This window comes from Panicum hallii, chromosome 6 (assembly GCF_002211085.1).
Source record: "Panicum hallii strain FIL2 chromosome 6, PHallii_v3.1, whole genome shotgun sequence".
Lineage (NCBI taxonomy): Eukaryota > Viridiplantae > Streptophyta > Magnoliopsida > Poales > Poaceae > Panicum > Panicum hallii.
In genome coordinates, this window is record NC_038047.1 from 36,786,551 (window position 1) to 36,802,410 (window position 15,860).

The 15,860-nt window shown below is 45.7% G+C and overlaps 1 protein-coding gene across 3 annotated transcripts; it reads left to right on the top strand.

Moving 5' to 3' along the window:
- The first annotated feature begins 10,069 nt into the window (after positions 1 to 10,069).
- On the top strand, positions 10,070 to 14,128 carry LOC112898559 (lipoate-protein ligase LplJ-like). 3 transcript variants are annotated; one of them, XM_025966897.1, is made up of 5 exons: positions 10,070 to 10,411; positions 10,884 to 11,427; positions 11,537 to 11,775; positions 12,089 to 12,237; positions 13,582 to 14,128. In XM_025966897.1, the coding sequence occupies exons 2-5, from the start codon at positions 11,240 to 11,242 to the stop codon at positions 13,825 to 13,827; spliced, it is 822 nt and encodes a 273-aa protein (XP_025822682.1). In that variant the 5' UTR covers positions 10,070 to 10,411; positions 10,884 to 11,239; the 3' UTR covers positions 13,828 to 14,128. The 3 variants fall into 3 exon arrangements, with proteins under 3 accessions (XP_025822682.1, XP_025822681.1, XP_025822683.1); XM_025966896.1 differs by having other exon boundaries at positions 10,941 to 11,427; XM_025966898.1 differs by having other exon boundaries at positions 10,952 to 11,427.
- The last annotated feature ends 1,732 nt before the right edge of the window (positions 14,129 to 15,860 follow it).

A 15,860-nucleotide genomic window follows, 5' to 3' on the forward strand; every position in this document is an offset into this window, starting at 1 on the left:
CTTTTCGGGTAGTTTTCTACTGTCTCAGAGTAGTTTTACTATGGTATGAGTAGTTCTACTATGCTACAAGATGTAGGCCACGTGCACAGTCCTGTAGACTCGGGTCTGACAGATCCCAACAGTACTTGAGAGGTAGCCGAGATTAAGATGCAACAGATCATTGAATGATCTATCTTCTATTTCAATAGGATAAAAGCTAACTAAAGCAAGCTAAACAATGAGATGATAGATTAGAGGAATATCAGCCGATGCAAGATTAATCAAGACAGGATAAATGTGATTCTACCACATCTAGCAAAAGATCAAACAATGCAGCCTTACAAGATATGATAAGAACTGATAACTGGTAGATGACCTAGATGAGATTACAGCGATGCGCCAGTAATCAAAGCCTAGAGCACTTGAGGATGGCGATGCTTGCAAGTGAACCAGAGGTTGAGACGATGCAGCCTTGTTCACCGAAGATGACGTAGAGTAGCTACATTACTCCTACTCCAAGGGTTTGGCGTGAGAGCCGAAAAGGTACATCGAAAAGATAAATTGTATTGTATTGATCAAGAGATGTTTTAAAATAACCCTGGGTGTACATATTTCTACCCTGGACTAATGATTCAAGACTTGCCTAACAAGAAAAATCTAAAAGGAATATTAAGATACATGGACTCTAATTTTCCTTAGGTAGAGCCGTTGCTAATGAAGCTTTCTATCCGACTTGTCCGTGAAGAAACCAATATTTAAATAAACCTCCTAGACTCCAGCATAAGCATTAAATCCCAATGCTCTCTGGACAAGTCAAACTTGTGAATCATTAGCATGCATGCCCGCTCGTTGCATGTGATCCCTGTCGATGCACGCTAGTAGCCGATGATCTCCATACTTTAGATTACATCGGATTTAATGACAAAATCCGGTGTCAACAAAGGTATACTTGTATTGCTTCTATTGCAAAGTCAAAAACTGGATCGAGGGAGAAGAACAAGTCATACAATCAGATCAAGATGTGCACGTGTATGGATACAGTGGATGATTAATGGTGGATGAAATGGAAACTCCTGTTGTATGATCTCTCTCCCTATGTAAATCTCTTTTTGAGAACATGGGTATATTCTTCTTCTTTTTCTTGGACCTTCATGTCTCCAACCTTTTGTTTTTCTTTTTTTAATACTTGGACCTTCATGTTTCCATTTTTTGATAGCCCACATCTCTTTTATAACAATAACTAGAGAGGGATCAACCAATTATGTGGAGCTTTTATTTTATGGAATGAAATGGATGGTACAATGCTAACTTCTCATAGAAGCATAGCAAGGGGTTTATGGTGTGCACGTGAATCTTGATCATGAAAGGATAAAAAGAATTCTCACGAGGGTCACAAGAATTTAACAAAGCTCAATGCAAACACAAGCAGCATATGTGTATGGGGTTTTCACAAAATCTCAACATATGGCTTTGGTAGGACTTTGGCATATCAAAGAGGAGCTTTGCAAAGGTTTTTTAAATTTTCCAATAAATTTCTCAAGCACTCAAACATCAAGAGTGAAGATCATCTCATCAAACCATATCTCAAATATCAACTACTAAGATGAGCATGCTTTCCTAAATATTTTTATTCACAAGCATCAAGATGATAAGCATGGAATAAAGCATATGCAAGCCAACCATGGGAAACATGTTTTCAGCCAAGGTTCATTTTAATTCTAAGTTTAACTTTTATATGATCAGAGATGGGATTCATTTAAACTCATGAATCAAGGAGAGTAGAGAGGTAGAGGATGCATATACCATCGCTCTTGAAGAAGATGAGGATCGAGGTGAGCCAGTGGTGATTCGGCCAAAACACTGGGGCGGCCGACTCTCTCTGGTGCACTCACCTTGTCCCTTGTCATGTTGGCGCAGTCAATGTTGTGCAATACCTATGTGGGAGATCTCTAGTGTGTATGTCAATGATGAACTTGAGAGATCTCCCCCACAATTATGGTTGTACCTGGTGCTTTTATTCAAAAAAAAAAGAAGGAAACAAAAGGGGACTCTGCTGGTTTGAGAACCAAGGAGACTTTATTCAAAAAAATGGGTTTTTTTAGGTTGGACAAGATGCAAGAACTAACACCATCTCCAAACCAAGATAAGATTTGGCACGAAGGAGCTTACTTGGGATACTTACATACCTCACCCACACTTGGAGTTTGCATTGCTGAGCAACACAACTCAAGTGTGTGGAGTTCAAGCTTCCCTTCATAATCGTTCTTCACCAAGAACTACCATAGTGTCGTAGTCGGTGTAGCTCTCATGTTCTTAGGCGTCACCTGTTAGTCATTCTTTTTAATCTTCACCTAAAATGGTTAGCAACCAAAAATACCCTAAGGAAAGTTTATCCTAGAGACATGATCTTGCTTTTATTCGAAAGGGAAATGATAATCCGGGCTATCTCCCGGTAGTGCTTTGTTTATGGTCAAAAGCTCAACCATGGGGACTTCCTCCTGCAACTATCATTGGCGATGTCGTTCCCCACTCACCACCAATTGCTGATGTGTCATGAAGTTTTAGTTGCAAGGTTAGTGCCATAGGGCATCCACGAAATTTGCAATGTTTGTGATAAACATATGCATCTACAACTAGCCTTCTAAAGGTCTTGCAAGACAGGACCTTAAGGTGGTTGCAGTCCTCGTGCGTGCTCAGGGCACAAAGCATGCCTGACTCTGGAGAGGCCTTGAATGAGCGTGGTCCTTGTGGTATTTCAAAAATGAAGCTGCCATGCTCATCTATGGAATCCTTTCCTTCAGGCTCCAGAGTCGGCGCCTCGCAAAATTCCATGGCCCATGGATTCTCTATCTCAAGAGATTCATCATGAGAGATCATGGTTGGATCTCAATCGTGGTTGAGAACAATGTACTCTGGGCCAGTGGGAAGAGGCTCAACCTCGATTGAGGGTGATGATGATTGATCGTTTTCACAAAGGTGAAAGATTTCTTCCGAGTCGTGCTCTTCATGAGTGGCAAATTTTGCAACCTCAAAGAGAACGGGCTCAGATGATATGAACGGAGATGCATGCACCATCTTCTCGAGTGGGTTTTGCTTGGGAAGAGACTTCACCATAGGATTTTCTAAACAAGAGGTAGCGGTGGTAGAAGCGGTTTCCCTAGGCTTTTCATTTAGGCTCCCATGAGATGCATCGAGAAGTTTTTCTAGCGGGTAGCCTAGGAGAAGATCAGAATTAAGGATGTTAAAGATGTGGAAGTCTAGGTTGACCTTGATTCTTTCTATTGTGAGCGGCACGACACTTGCGACCCCCCGACATTTAAGGATGTGTCCAGACGGACAACTTCTGAGGAGCTTGTCGGATGGTCTTAGTGGTACATTGCCCAAAAAAGTGTACACTAAGTGCCATGGCATGATATTGACCTCCATATTGGGGTTAAGATGGGCTTCTACGATATCTCCCTTTATAGAGCAATGAATGATCGTAGATGGTGAACTAATCCAAATCGCTTCGGAAAAGCATCTCACTCCATCCGACCATTCCTCCTCTATGGCCTTCTTGAGAATTGCTTCGCTGGGAGAATCAGGAGAAGAAGTAGGTATCGTAGGCTTGAAGGACAATTCTGTCAATGGAGTTCCTCCCCTAATTGGGCATCGAAGAAATTTGAGGTGTTTGTATGGTTTCTAGATGGATCATCCTCGAATTGGGAAGGGAACTTCGAGGGTTGAATTTCTTCTCCCTCCAATATTCCTGGTTCGAACGAGGGTTTTATGGCTGAATCTGAGGATGTGGAAGGTGGAGGATCGGATTCGACCGCTAGAAGATCCTCGTGGCTAGACTTACGCTCTTCTCGGAGGGGTCTGGGCTTGACTGCGAAGGTGGTGTACTCGATGATACTGTCTAGGATTTCCCTACCTTCAACCGGAGACTTATGGAGAAATACCCCTCTAGTGATGAAGTCGAGATAATCGGCGGAATCCTTATCGAGACTCTTATAAAAGGTGTGAAGAAAAAAAGGATTGAGTATCGATAGGGTAAGGTAGGATTTCACTAAGAGCGAAAATCTAGCACAAGTTGCTCCTATAGTTTCCTTCTCATTCTGCTTAAAGAAAGCGATAGAGAATCTCTTTCTAATGTTGTCCCAGCTACCTGCGGTAAATGTGTACCATCGCTCAGCCTTCCTTTTAAGAGAGAAGGGGAACAACTTCCACCAGAGGACATCTTGTGTCATGCTTGCAGAGGCAAAGCGCGAACATAGCTGCTCAAACTCACATAGATGGTGGTCTGGGTTTTTCATTTTTTAACCCAGAGAAGGAAAGCTCCTGAATCAAAGCGATAAGGCCGGGACAGAGTTCATAGCCAGATGTAGAAGATAATGGTAGCTCATAGAACTCGCCCCTTGGGGTAGAGAGGCTGTGAAAAGAAGGCTTCTCCATGGGTAGCGGGGGTAAAGGTAGAAGGAAAGAAAAACAAAAGATACAAGGACGATTAGGTATGAAGAAAGATGCAACAATCGTTCCCCAGCAACGGCTCTAGAAAGTTTGTTGGGTATTTTAGCGATGTGCGAATAAATCCGCAAGCACACAGATACCGATGTAGCTTTCACCTTAGAGTATTCCAAGGGTTATCAAATCCGAGGGAACGTGTGTGCACTGACTTCTATTCTAGTCGGTCTAAGGACACACGACGATAGGTGGCGAGTGCAGAAAGGATTTCTAAGGTAGCACTATAGGTGAGTTAAAGGTCGATCTCTCGGGCAAAATACTCACTTCGGGCACCGGCTTACTCCTGGTCTGCCAGGCGACTCCGGTCAACAGCTCGACGCTATATCCGAACATGGAGGGTTACAAAGGACCGATATGGCTATCACCACCTACGGCCTATGTCTAGCAATCCGTAGGATATAAGTCAAATGAAGGATAACCCTTAGTCTAGACACCACATCTACACTACTGATTACTAATGTAGTCTAAGTATAGTTGAGGTCTCGTAACAAATTACACTCCGTAGCGGGCAAACCCGTGAGTAAGATAACTCATCTCACTTAGATATAGGTACTACTAGTGTATTCTATAGACATACATACGAGCACTTAAAACTATACTACGATAGTAAAGGAATAAGGCTACTCATGCATATTAAAAAAAATCAAGTATAACACTATGTGAAAAAATTACAAATACAAACTCACTAAACTCCGAAGAAAGGCAGCGGACACTTCGCTGATAGGCCCAAAAGAATGCGGCGTGGGACTCGCTCCCGGAAATATTACCGAGGTCACGCGCGGACTTTTTTCTAAAAAGGGGATTAAAAAAAATTTGAAAAAGGAGTGCCAGTTGGAGAAATTTAGAGAAATGGATGCCTCCCGCCCGCTGAACGGGCGGAAAGGAGCCTCCCGCCCAACCATAGGGCGGGAGGCTCAAAAAAAATTTCCAGGGACCTCTTCGCGAATAAGAAAACTTTTCTTATTCGCGAAGAGGTCCCTGAAGCAGGCCTCCCGCCCAGCCAGTAGGCGGGAGGCCTCCCGCCCGGCCACTGGGCGGGATGCCTACCGCCCGGCCAGTGGGCGGGATGCTCCTGGTCCATTTTTGTTATATTTTTTCATAGATTTTTTATTTCAGAAACTATTTGAAATTCAGAGTTTTTTCAAATATAAGATTTATTCGCCATACTCTTATGTATGCATATAAAATTTTAATTCAATTTTACGAAGAAAATTACGGTATCTAAAACTCGTACGAAGATAGTTAAACGATAACGTTTGCAACGTAGAATCTAAATATTACGATAGTACAATACATGAAGCCATTAAAAATAAAATAATATGATAATGAACATTACAAATATTACAAATACATGAATCCAAATATTGTATCTTCAGTCAATGCGGCAAATATTACAAATACGCATCCAGGTCTGATAGAATCTCAACGCAGCAAATATTACATATGAGCAAACAACGTTTAAATAAAATTACAACTAAATGATGCCTGATGACGTACTAGCACTCGATCGGCAACGTCTCCCACTTCTTGATGCAACCGGAGGTCTTCCATCTGTAGCATCACCTGTAGGGCCAGCTTCAGCACAACTGGGGCCAGCATCATTGGTTGGACAACGTTTATACGTGTGTCCAATCTGATTACATGCACTGCAGCGTTGTATCCTCGGACGGAGCTCTGACTCATCCATATCATTACGAATACGCCATGACTGACGGCGCCCTCTCTTAACCCGTGATGATCTTGGATCTGAAATATATATAACAGGATTCGCTGTCTCAGTGAACGATCCAACCAAACGGAACCCATAAATCTCATACTGCCAGGTGCTAGCAATTGTCTCCTTTCTGAACTAATGTGAAACATATATATCGACAGGATGTCCAATATCCGCACAAGCAGCCATTACATGAGAACAAGGTAAGTGCAGCAACTTGGGCCTCATGCATGAGCAACAACAAGTTCCATCAAACTTGAGAATGCACTCCTTTACAGGAGTTTGACGTCTCATGCCATGTCGCGCCCTGTCTTTAGGAGATACCTCAAACTTGAGCTCCTGTGTTCCACATTGCCGTACATCGTGTAGCCGGGCGCTTTCTGCCTTCTTAGTCATATATTCTGTTACCTTGAATCCAAAATTTCTGTCTGGATCTCGCATGAATACCTGATTTTTAGTGAACCGCTCCCGAAAGTAATCGGTACACCCGCGGACAATGAATTCAACAATTGCAACCAGTGGAAGCCCACGAACATCTCGCAGCACCCAATTGTAAACTTCCGCGAAGTTGGTGGTCATTATACCGTACCTTGCACCATCGGTATCATAAAGTAACGCCCACTTCTCCTTAGCTTCATTCTCAATCCATTCAGAAAATTTTTTCACCGTTGACCCAGACCTTCTGCGAGTACGTGCAGTATCTGTCGGCAAAGGGCACAAAGCCTCTGCTTCATCCTGTGCAGTTATGTTTTTTGATGCGTCCTCGGCTCTTTTCTTCCCGGTCAGTTCATCAAGTTTGTGCCACTGCTTGTTAAATTTTTGCTGATTCGTTTCCTTGCATAGCCTCTTGAACATATCCATAAGGTGCTTGTTCTTGAATTGCCTGAAAAAGTTTGCACCGATATGCCTCATGCACCACCTACTGCGAATATCACGCCACTTGGGCGGCTCTCCGGTCTCCACACACCCCTGCTGCAAATCTAGAATTGCCCTCAGTATGCCGGCGTGACGATCATGAATCAGGCAGACATCTTCCCTATCCCGAACGACTGCAAGCTTAACCCGTTCCAGAAACCAGTACCAACTGTCTGTGTTCTCACTCTCAACAAAAGCAAAAGCAACAGGCAACAATTGATTGTTTCCATCCACTCCAATAGCTGTCAGCATTTGCAATCTATACTTTCCTGTGAGAAAGGTCCCGTCGATGCACAAGATAGGCCGGCAGTGATGGAATGCGTTAATGCATGGACCCAAGCTGAAAAAGACCCGCTGCAATTTGTGGGGCGGACCTTCTCCTCTGTCTAGAGTTTTCAGGTCATAGTAGCTTTCAGGATTTCTCTGACATAGGACGGCCAGCATTCGAGGAACATTATCATATGCAGTCTCGAACGTACCAAACCTCATCTCCAACACCTTTTGTTTTGCACTCCACGCCTTGCTGTATGAGATGGTATACTTGTACTTTTCTTGAATGTACCTGATAATAGACTTTGGTTCATATGACAAGTTCTCTACTATCATCCCGTACATCTCATTTGCGATGTATTGCGACGTGAGGTTGCGATGGCTCTTCTGCACCCCAGGCAAATGACAAGTGTGCTGAGTGACAATGGAGCATTCCCAATAATCTTTCCATTTACCCTTATAGGCATGCACCCCCCATGGACAGCCATCCTTCACACATACCACATCGTACTTACGAGATTTGCACTCGAGTGTCTTAAACTCTCGCATAAGAGAGAGAGACCAGCACTTAACAGCTTCCTTCACCTCTTCAATTGAGTGGTACCTTGCACCCTGGATAATTTCATTCTCCCTGCAATCTGAAGGCCAGCTACATCCGTCATCTATGACAAGATGACTGAAGTCGCTGCTTACCCAATCTTGAGGCACATCATCGTCATCATCAGACGAATCGGCATTCATTACTTCATCCAATTCACGTTCTTCGTCTTGCAGCTGTTCAACAATAAAGGGTATGTTCTCCCCCTCATCAGCCACGCATTGAGGTGCTGCGGTGCCACCTGCCTCAATGTTTGCCTCCTCAACTTCTTCATCAATATTTTCATCCCCCGGAGCAGCTTCAATGTTTATCAAAGGGTTTTGGTGCACACTGATAAGGAGTACCAGTGGCCACTGCCAATGACTTGCATTTTGCAGATAAGTTAACCAGTCCTCGTTGCTTGCAAGTGGCATAAGCTCCCAGATCAAAGCGTGAGTGGTACGATTTATGACGCATTGAACACTCACAGTGTATGTCTCCTGATTAATCCTTAATCCCCTCATTAACCAGTTGCATAGGGATTCAAATGTCCTCTCGTGCGGTCTGGTAATTCCTCTGACCGCACAGTTGAATTCACTTAAATCTACCCCGTTCGGCCCATAAATCACATTTCCTTCTCCGTAATATATACTGAAAATACCCTTCTCGGAAGACATATCTGTCAATCATTAATAAACTAGTTATACTACATATTAATACACAACGAACGACGATCCTAAATTTTAGCGACTCTCAGATTATATTTTACAGATTCTAAACTATTCAGATTATAAATTATACTAAAAACAAATAAAAATACTAAAAACTATTCAAAACATAACTACTTTAAGAAATATTTCCTAAATTATAGTTATTTTCAAGTACTTATATGGCTAGAATGAGAATATACCTCAAAATCGACGTGTGGACAGGGCTTCGCCGCTTCCTCTTCTCTCTTCCTCTCCTCTCTTTCTCTTTTTTCTGATTTTTGCTGGATAAAATGGCATTTTTGGGGCAGGTTGCGGCTTATATAGCCTGTGGGGGGACCTCCCGCCCTACCAAAGGGCGGGATGCCCTCAGCACAACATCCTGCCCTTTGGTTGGGCGGGATGCCCTCCCAGGGACCTCTTCGCAAAGAAATTGTTTGCGAAGAGGCCCTCGGGGGACATCCCGCCCGCTGGGTGGGCGGGATGTCCCCGGCCCAACGCGTCCCGCCCGTTCAGCGGGCGGGAGGCACCTATTTCTCTAAATTTTCCCAACTGGCACCCCTTTTTCGAATTTTAGTTTTTTTTAATCCTTTTTTGAAAAAAAGTCGTCACGCGCGTGGGTAGCTGTTGATCTGTCGCAGAAGGTCCAATGCAGGTCTGACGCGCGCATGCAGCAGCCCAGAAGCCTGTACACAGGCCCGAGCGATTGCGCGCGCATGCAGCGGCCCACCCGGCCTGATGCACATGCAGACATTCATTGAGTTTCGTGCAAATGTAGACTCAAACAAAAAAGCAACAGTTTACAAACTTATAATTTAAATCAAATTTAAATTTTATCATTATATTGCTTATAACAAGATTTTTAAAACTAGACCACACTTAACTATATTTAGATGAATTTTATTTCTAAAACATCCTTTTTGTAAAACTTGTTCCCGCTTAAAAAAATGTTTCAGCTTCTTAATAAAATTGTGAGGCTGGAACAATTATTTCGGCTTAAAAGAAAAGTTCCAACTTCTTAATAAAACTATTCCCCTTTAGAAAAAATATTTCACCTTAAAAATTATTTAAATATAGCTAACTGGGATCTTATTTTGAAGATTTCATCATAAGGAATTCAATGGTGCAATCCAAATTTGATTTGTACATTTCAGTTGAAAATTACAAATTTAGTTGCTTCAAATCTTTATTTTGAACCTCTCCTCGGGAGGTACTCACGTACCTTTTCCGCGGTAGATCTGCAGTCAGTCACACATGCTACTAGCGCCCCTCGCTCGCACTCTCCACGAGTGGCGGACCCAATAGGTAGTCCGGATAGGCCGGAACTACCCTAGATTTTGATCAAAAAAAAATTTAGTACTTAAGACTTTTTAGCCAGATGGAATAAACAGCCCAACAATCAACCCTAGCCCACCTCAGCCCACGTACGCGCCGCCAGACGTCCAACTCCCCAGTCCCGACTCCCGTCTCCCAACCTGGCGACCCGCCCACCGCCGGCCGCCGACCGCCAGCGCCGGGCACCACCGCCTACGAGGTTGTGCCTCCGCTCCACGCCGCGCGGTCTCGACGCTCGACTCCTGCATCCCGCTGGGCGTCGGCCCCTGCTTGGGCGCGCCGCTCCCCCGCTCCCGCTGGCCGTCGGGGCCCCGCGGCGGCGCACCTCGGGGCCTCCACGGCTGCACGCCAGCCGGCAGCCGCCTGCCCGCCTCCCGCCCGGCTGCCGGCCGCCCCTTTTTGGTACTGCTGGTCCGTACTTCTGTCTCTCACTCTAATCCATGATTCCATTTAGTACTGATTCCATTTGTATTGTTTCTGAATTCAGACATTGAGTGATTAGTTGAATATTCGGTGCATCCATTTGTATTGTTGTTGTGTGTTCTTGATCCTTAAATTGGCATTGATTCTACCGGTGGCAATTGCAACTGTGGAAGGAGTATTTTCTGGATTGAATCTAGTGTAGACTTAAATGAGAAATCGCATGAGTGATGAGTTAATGAATGATTGTTTGCTCACTTTTATTGACGGTGAAATTTTCTCTAATATAAGTGAGGATGACATAATTCACACTTTCATGGCCATGAGGAAACGTATAGCAAAAGCATCAGGCTAGACTAGTGTTGTCATCTTCTATTTATGTAAGATCTTATTGATGTTACAACTTTTTATATTGTAAATTATTCGAGTTCTAAACTAATTTGTTGAATTGAATGTATTATAGGACTTTTTTACTTTGCTATTAGATAATACTGGATCGCGCTTTGAAATTTTGTGCCAGGACTACCCTAGATTCAATTCCTGGGTCCACCGCTGGATAGAATAGAAGGAAGGGAGTCTACCTAAAGCCAAATCTCTGATCGTCGCCCTCCCTCCCCTAACGCCGCTGAATCATTCCGTCGCCGCTCAGCGCCCACCCCGCGCGTCCGTTTGCATCGAGCCTCCGGACGCCGGGTAGCACCCATCTACCGCCGCCCTAACCTCCTCCGTTGAAGCCTGAAAGCTCATTCGGGAGGGGCCGCACGCCGCCTGCTTGACGGAATGCGTCACTGAGACCGGTACCCTGTCAGTCAGCCAACAATGTCCGTTACCGGGTCAGCCGTAGGGCGTGGCGCGGCTCGTCCGCTCATGCGGCTGGTCACCATGAGCGGCGCGCCGATCCTGCGGCAGCTGCACCTGGAGGAGCGGCTCCTGCGCCGCACGGAGGACAACTGGTGCGTCATCAACGACGGCACGATGCCTCCCACTATCGTCATGGGCGTTTCCGGGTAAAATTTTAACTTCCTCCCGGATTTTGCTAGGAAGGATGGATCCTGTCTTGCATTTCGCCCCCTTGCGACCTCTGTCGAGTTGCTAATTCAGCTGTCGTGATGGCAGGAGAGTCTCGGAGCTTGTCGAGATAGAACCCGTCCTCCGGGACAGGGTGCCGGTCGTCAGGAGGTTCAGTGGAGGTGGCACCGTCATTGTTGATCAGGGGACGGTGTTTGTGACATTCATATGCAATAGGAGTGCTGTCGAAGGGTTGCAGCCCTTCCCGAGGGACATCATGTCATGGAGTGGACAGTTATATGGCAAAGTGTTTGACAGATTTGGTGAATTTCATCTGCGTGAGAATGGTACAGAAGATCAGCACAAAGTTTCATCATTTTCCAAGCTTAACAGTGAACTGCTTGTAGCGAGCAAAAATGCCATGTTTTAATGCAGTGTATTCCGGTGTATCTTTTATGGATCAGAATTGTAGCCATTTTTCATTATATTAAGTGGACAGGGTTTATTATCCTTCAATTAGCATAATGTGCTTCTAAATTCGAATTCACTTTGTTACAAAATTACCTTGGCACCAGTATGTATCCCAGATAACTGATTTGCTATGTTCAAGATCTGCAATACTGTCCAAGAGATTAACTTCTTATGCGTTTGTTTTTTCAGACTATGCATTTAATCATCGCAAGTTTGGTGGAAATGCTCAGTCAATAACAAAAAATCGTTGGATTCATCACACATCATTCTTGTGGGACTATGATGTGAAAAATATGGATTATCTCAAAATCCCGAAGCGTGCACCTGAATATCGACTGGTACGACTCTTAACTGCTTATGTCCTGATCTGATTTGCAGCATCCTTGCAGATAGAAATTGAGAATAATGTTTAGCTATTGACATCTCCAATCAGATTATCAAATTTGAGCATCTTTAGTTTTCATTTATATCTGCGCAGATGTAACTGGGTAGGAAACTCGTACATGAGTAGCGCGCGTGCTATCATGTTCACTGGTTCCTAAGCAATTGAGCTGTAAAACACTGAACAGTACTATGTTAATTTTGTTTCCATAACCACCTGAAGTGAACTTTTGGCCCTAATTGTTGTGAACCGCCAGTAGTTGTTGCAATCCTTGATCTGGTAAGGTCCAAGAACTGGTGGTATTTGATTAATCTTGGCTTATTTTACCAACATTAGTGATTACTCGACTAAAAAGAACCATCCATTTTTATTGTGTAAGCAAAAGTTTCTAGAGTGACTGCTAGACCAAAGGGTTTAGCAGTACTAATACGGAAACATGGAAAGTTTGATGAGTTTTACTGGAAGTGCTCTATTGTTGTAGTTGAACGATGATCTCGATGTCAAGCAAAGCACTGGGTAGAAATAAAGTAGACTGGCCTTTTATCAATTCTGGATGTGAGGATATAGCATTGCCCAAAATAGTGCAATAAAGTCAAGCTGTTCCAAATAGCGACTTAGCTTCACTAGTTGATTTCTGGTGGAAGTATCACCTAGTAATGGTATGGATTGCCAAACCTTGGTGCAGACCCACTTTACACAAAAACTGGCTTTTCTGATTAACCATTTCCTTTTTGTGATGACTCCATATGAAGGTGGAGCGAGACATTTTAAAGGACAAAACTATTGCACTTGGGTCTATACCAGAGTCGAGCAGTACTGTTTTATCATGTAACTTACATTAACATACCTGAAGAAATAGAGCTCATTCGCTATAAGAATTTTCTGAGCACATGTGAACAGTAATCAAGTAGCTGAAAACCAGATGGTATTATACTGCGAACTGATATTGGTTTCACCACTGGTTGTTGACTGTCTTGATTCTTGCACCTGTATTTAAATGGAAATGGTGCGATGTCCATGGAATTTGGCTGGGAATGAGCTGAATTTGGTTTTTAAAAATGTTGAACTCTGCCTGTGTAGGTTTGGTCCCAAGCTGTTGAACAATCCCTATTTGGATTTTAAGAATTGTTGTAGATGAACTGTACCCATTTCAGAAACAGTATTACACATGTTCCTGGTCGTGTATGATTTACAGTTGAATGAGCCTATTTCAGATATAGTATATCACTCATTTTCTACAGATTAGGTTTACAATTGGCAATTCTCAACTTAGTGTGTGCATCTCTCATTCTCTTTTCAGGCAAGAAACCACACAGATTTCTTGTGCCGCATGAAGGAGTATTTGCCTTCGCGGTCAGTCTTCACTGATAGGGTCATCACGGCCCTGGGAGAACACTTCTCAGTCCAACCCACAGACTTGGAAACAGTGCTTTCTACCGTCGAAGAATTCTTGCCTTCAACAAAGCTGTTGTCTGAACAAGACCTAGAGGAAATTGTTTCCTCCAAAGAATCCTCCCTTAGAGTACAGAAAGCAGAAGAGGCATGATCATGATTACATGAACTCTTTTCTGCTGTGCAATCTGAAAGCAAATCGTCGGCAAGTGTCACACTACAGCTTAATCCGAGCAATTTTGCGCATATATTTGCTGTGATTGGAAGCGATATTGGAACGGTAAACCAGGAAAAATTTGTCCCTTGTCAGTTACCCACCGTTTGTAGTTGTAGCTTGATTGTTTCTTATACGTGCTACTCTACCTCTGAGAACACACTCCTGGAAACATTGTTGTATTCACTGATAGATAACGGAGTGCCCGAGCAATCGATTCTGGAAACTGAACTGGTGGCTACCGCCTGGAAATAACGTGTATTAATCTCTTGCAATTTGCAAAGTCTGCGTTTGGATCCGCACGCAGAACCGGCCTGGAGCGCGCGGTTGGTCGCGTCGTCATCGCGAAACGCCCGGCCGACGAACCCCGTTCCCCCACCATGACGCCGGAACAGTGGCGCGTCGCGTGGTCCGCGGGTGACTGGCACCGCCGCGCCGCACCGGCCAGGACCAGGCGCCGCGTCATGCACGAACGCGGCTACAGCGGCAGCGGGGGCGCGTACGGCACCGGCGACGGCCGTAGAGGATCCCGGGCGCCCGACCGGCTCTGTGGCCTGCGTGCGTGCGGTGGGCTGCACGAGGGATGAGAGGGGAGAATCCTCTGCCAGATCTCGATTGCCTGCCGGTTGCCGCTGAACTGCTCGTGCCTCACGCCGGCTAGCTGCCCCAGCGAGCCCGCCGTTCGCTTCGATCGCCGTCACGTGCGGCCGCGCGACGCCCGCACAGGAAAGAAAAGGGTCGGACGTGTCGCCCGTCGCTGCCACGCGCCATGCGCCACGCAGCTCTATCGGCGGCGGCCGTCGCGCCGTGCGCACACGGCCGGGCTACAGATCCACGGCAAACACAATCAGGCCCGTTCGGAGCGCGCACGAGCAAACCACCACCAACCGTGCGATCTCTAGCAGCCGGTCCGGTACCGCGACCTCCAGAGGAGGGGGACCGATCCGGACCAGGTTGCTGTTCGCGCACGTACGAGTGGTCCGAGCGATCCAGCGGGAGATCATGTGCCGTCGCGGTCTCGGACCAGCACACGGGAGCAGAAGGGCCGCTCGCCCGGCTAGCTACCTTGCCGGCGCCGGCGCCGGCGGGGTAACCACGGGATACACGAAACCACTGTACCAGGACCCCGACCGCGCGGCGGCCCTCCCCGCCTGGCCGGCCGACAAGCGACGCGCGCGCGCGCCGTGCGTGGCACGCGGCCGCGACGGCGACCCGCATGGCTCCACGCGGCAGGTGATGTGCCGCGACCTGCAGACACACGGTCGAATAATCCTCGTGCAGGGCGTGGCGCGAGGCCGGGAGCTGGATGAGGAATTGTCATGGCCGCCGCCGCCGCCGCGAACGCCGTGCGCGCGGGGACGCGTGCCAACATGCCGCCCGTCCGTTCCACGGACCGTGTCTCGATGGGCACCCGCAGCCGGAGGCGCGCGCACCACGCCGGCCGGCCGCCGCGGTATCGCGGCGGCAGGAGCGGCAGAGTCGCGGCCGGAAATCAATAGCCTAGCTAGCTAGCTAGCTTGGTCACGGGTCGCGACAAGACCCGCGCTGTCGTCTGTGACGAGGAATATACTCTACGTGACTACCTCGCTCATGCGTACCTGACTGCAGGTGTGTTCCTTTCATAGGGCGTAAAGTTTACATCTCTCACATCAAAAAGAATTTTATTATTTAAAAGTATTAAATAAAATCTAATTATAAAACTTTTTGTACAGATGGGCGCTAATTCGCGAGATAAATTTAATGAGCCTAATTAATCTATAATTTGCCACAGTGATGCTACAATAATAATACGCTAATCATGGACTAATATACCTCATTAGATTCGTCTCGCGAATTAGCCCTGGGGTTCTGCAATTAGTTTTGTAATTAAATTTATTTAATACTTCTAAATGACAAGATTCTCTTTGATACGATGAGTCTAAACTTTAGTCTCTAAAAAACGAACACACCCTACAACTGCCGATCGATAGTTT

Excerpts from the sequence above, each read along its gene's own strand:
- LOC112898559 (XM_025966897.1), top strand. The coding sequence starts at position 11,240 with ATGTCCGTTACCGGGTCAGCCGTAGGGCGTGGCGCGGCTCGTCCGCTC. Across the intron at positions 11,428-11,536 it reads ATCGTCATGGGCGTTTCCGG|GAGAGTCTCGGAGCTTGTCG; the intron begins GTAAAATTTTAA and ends TCGTGATGGCAG. Across the intron at positions 11,776-12,088 it reads ATTTCATCTGCGTGAGAATG|ACTATGCATTTAATCATCGC; the intron begins GTACAGAAGATC and ends TTGTTTTTTCAG.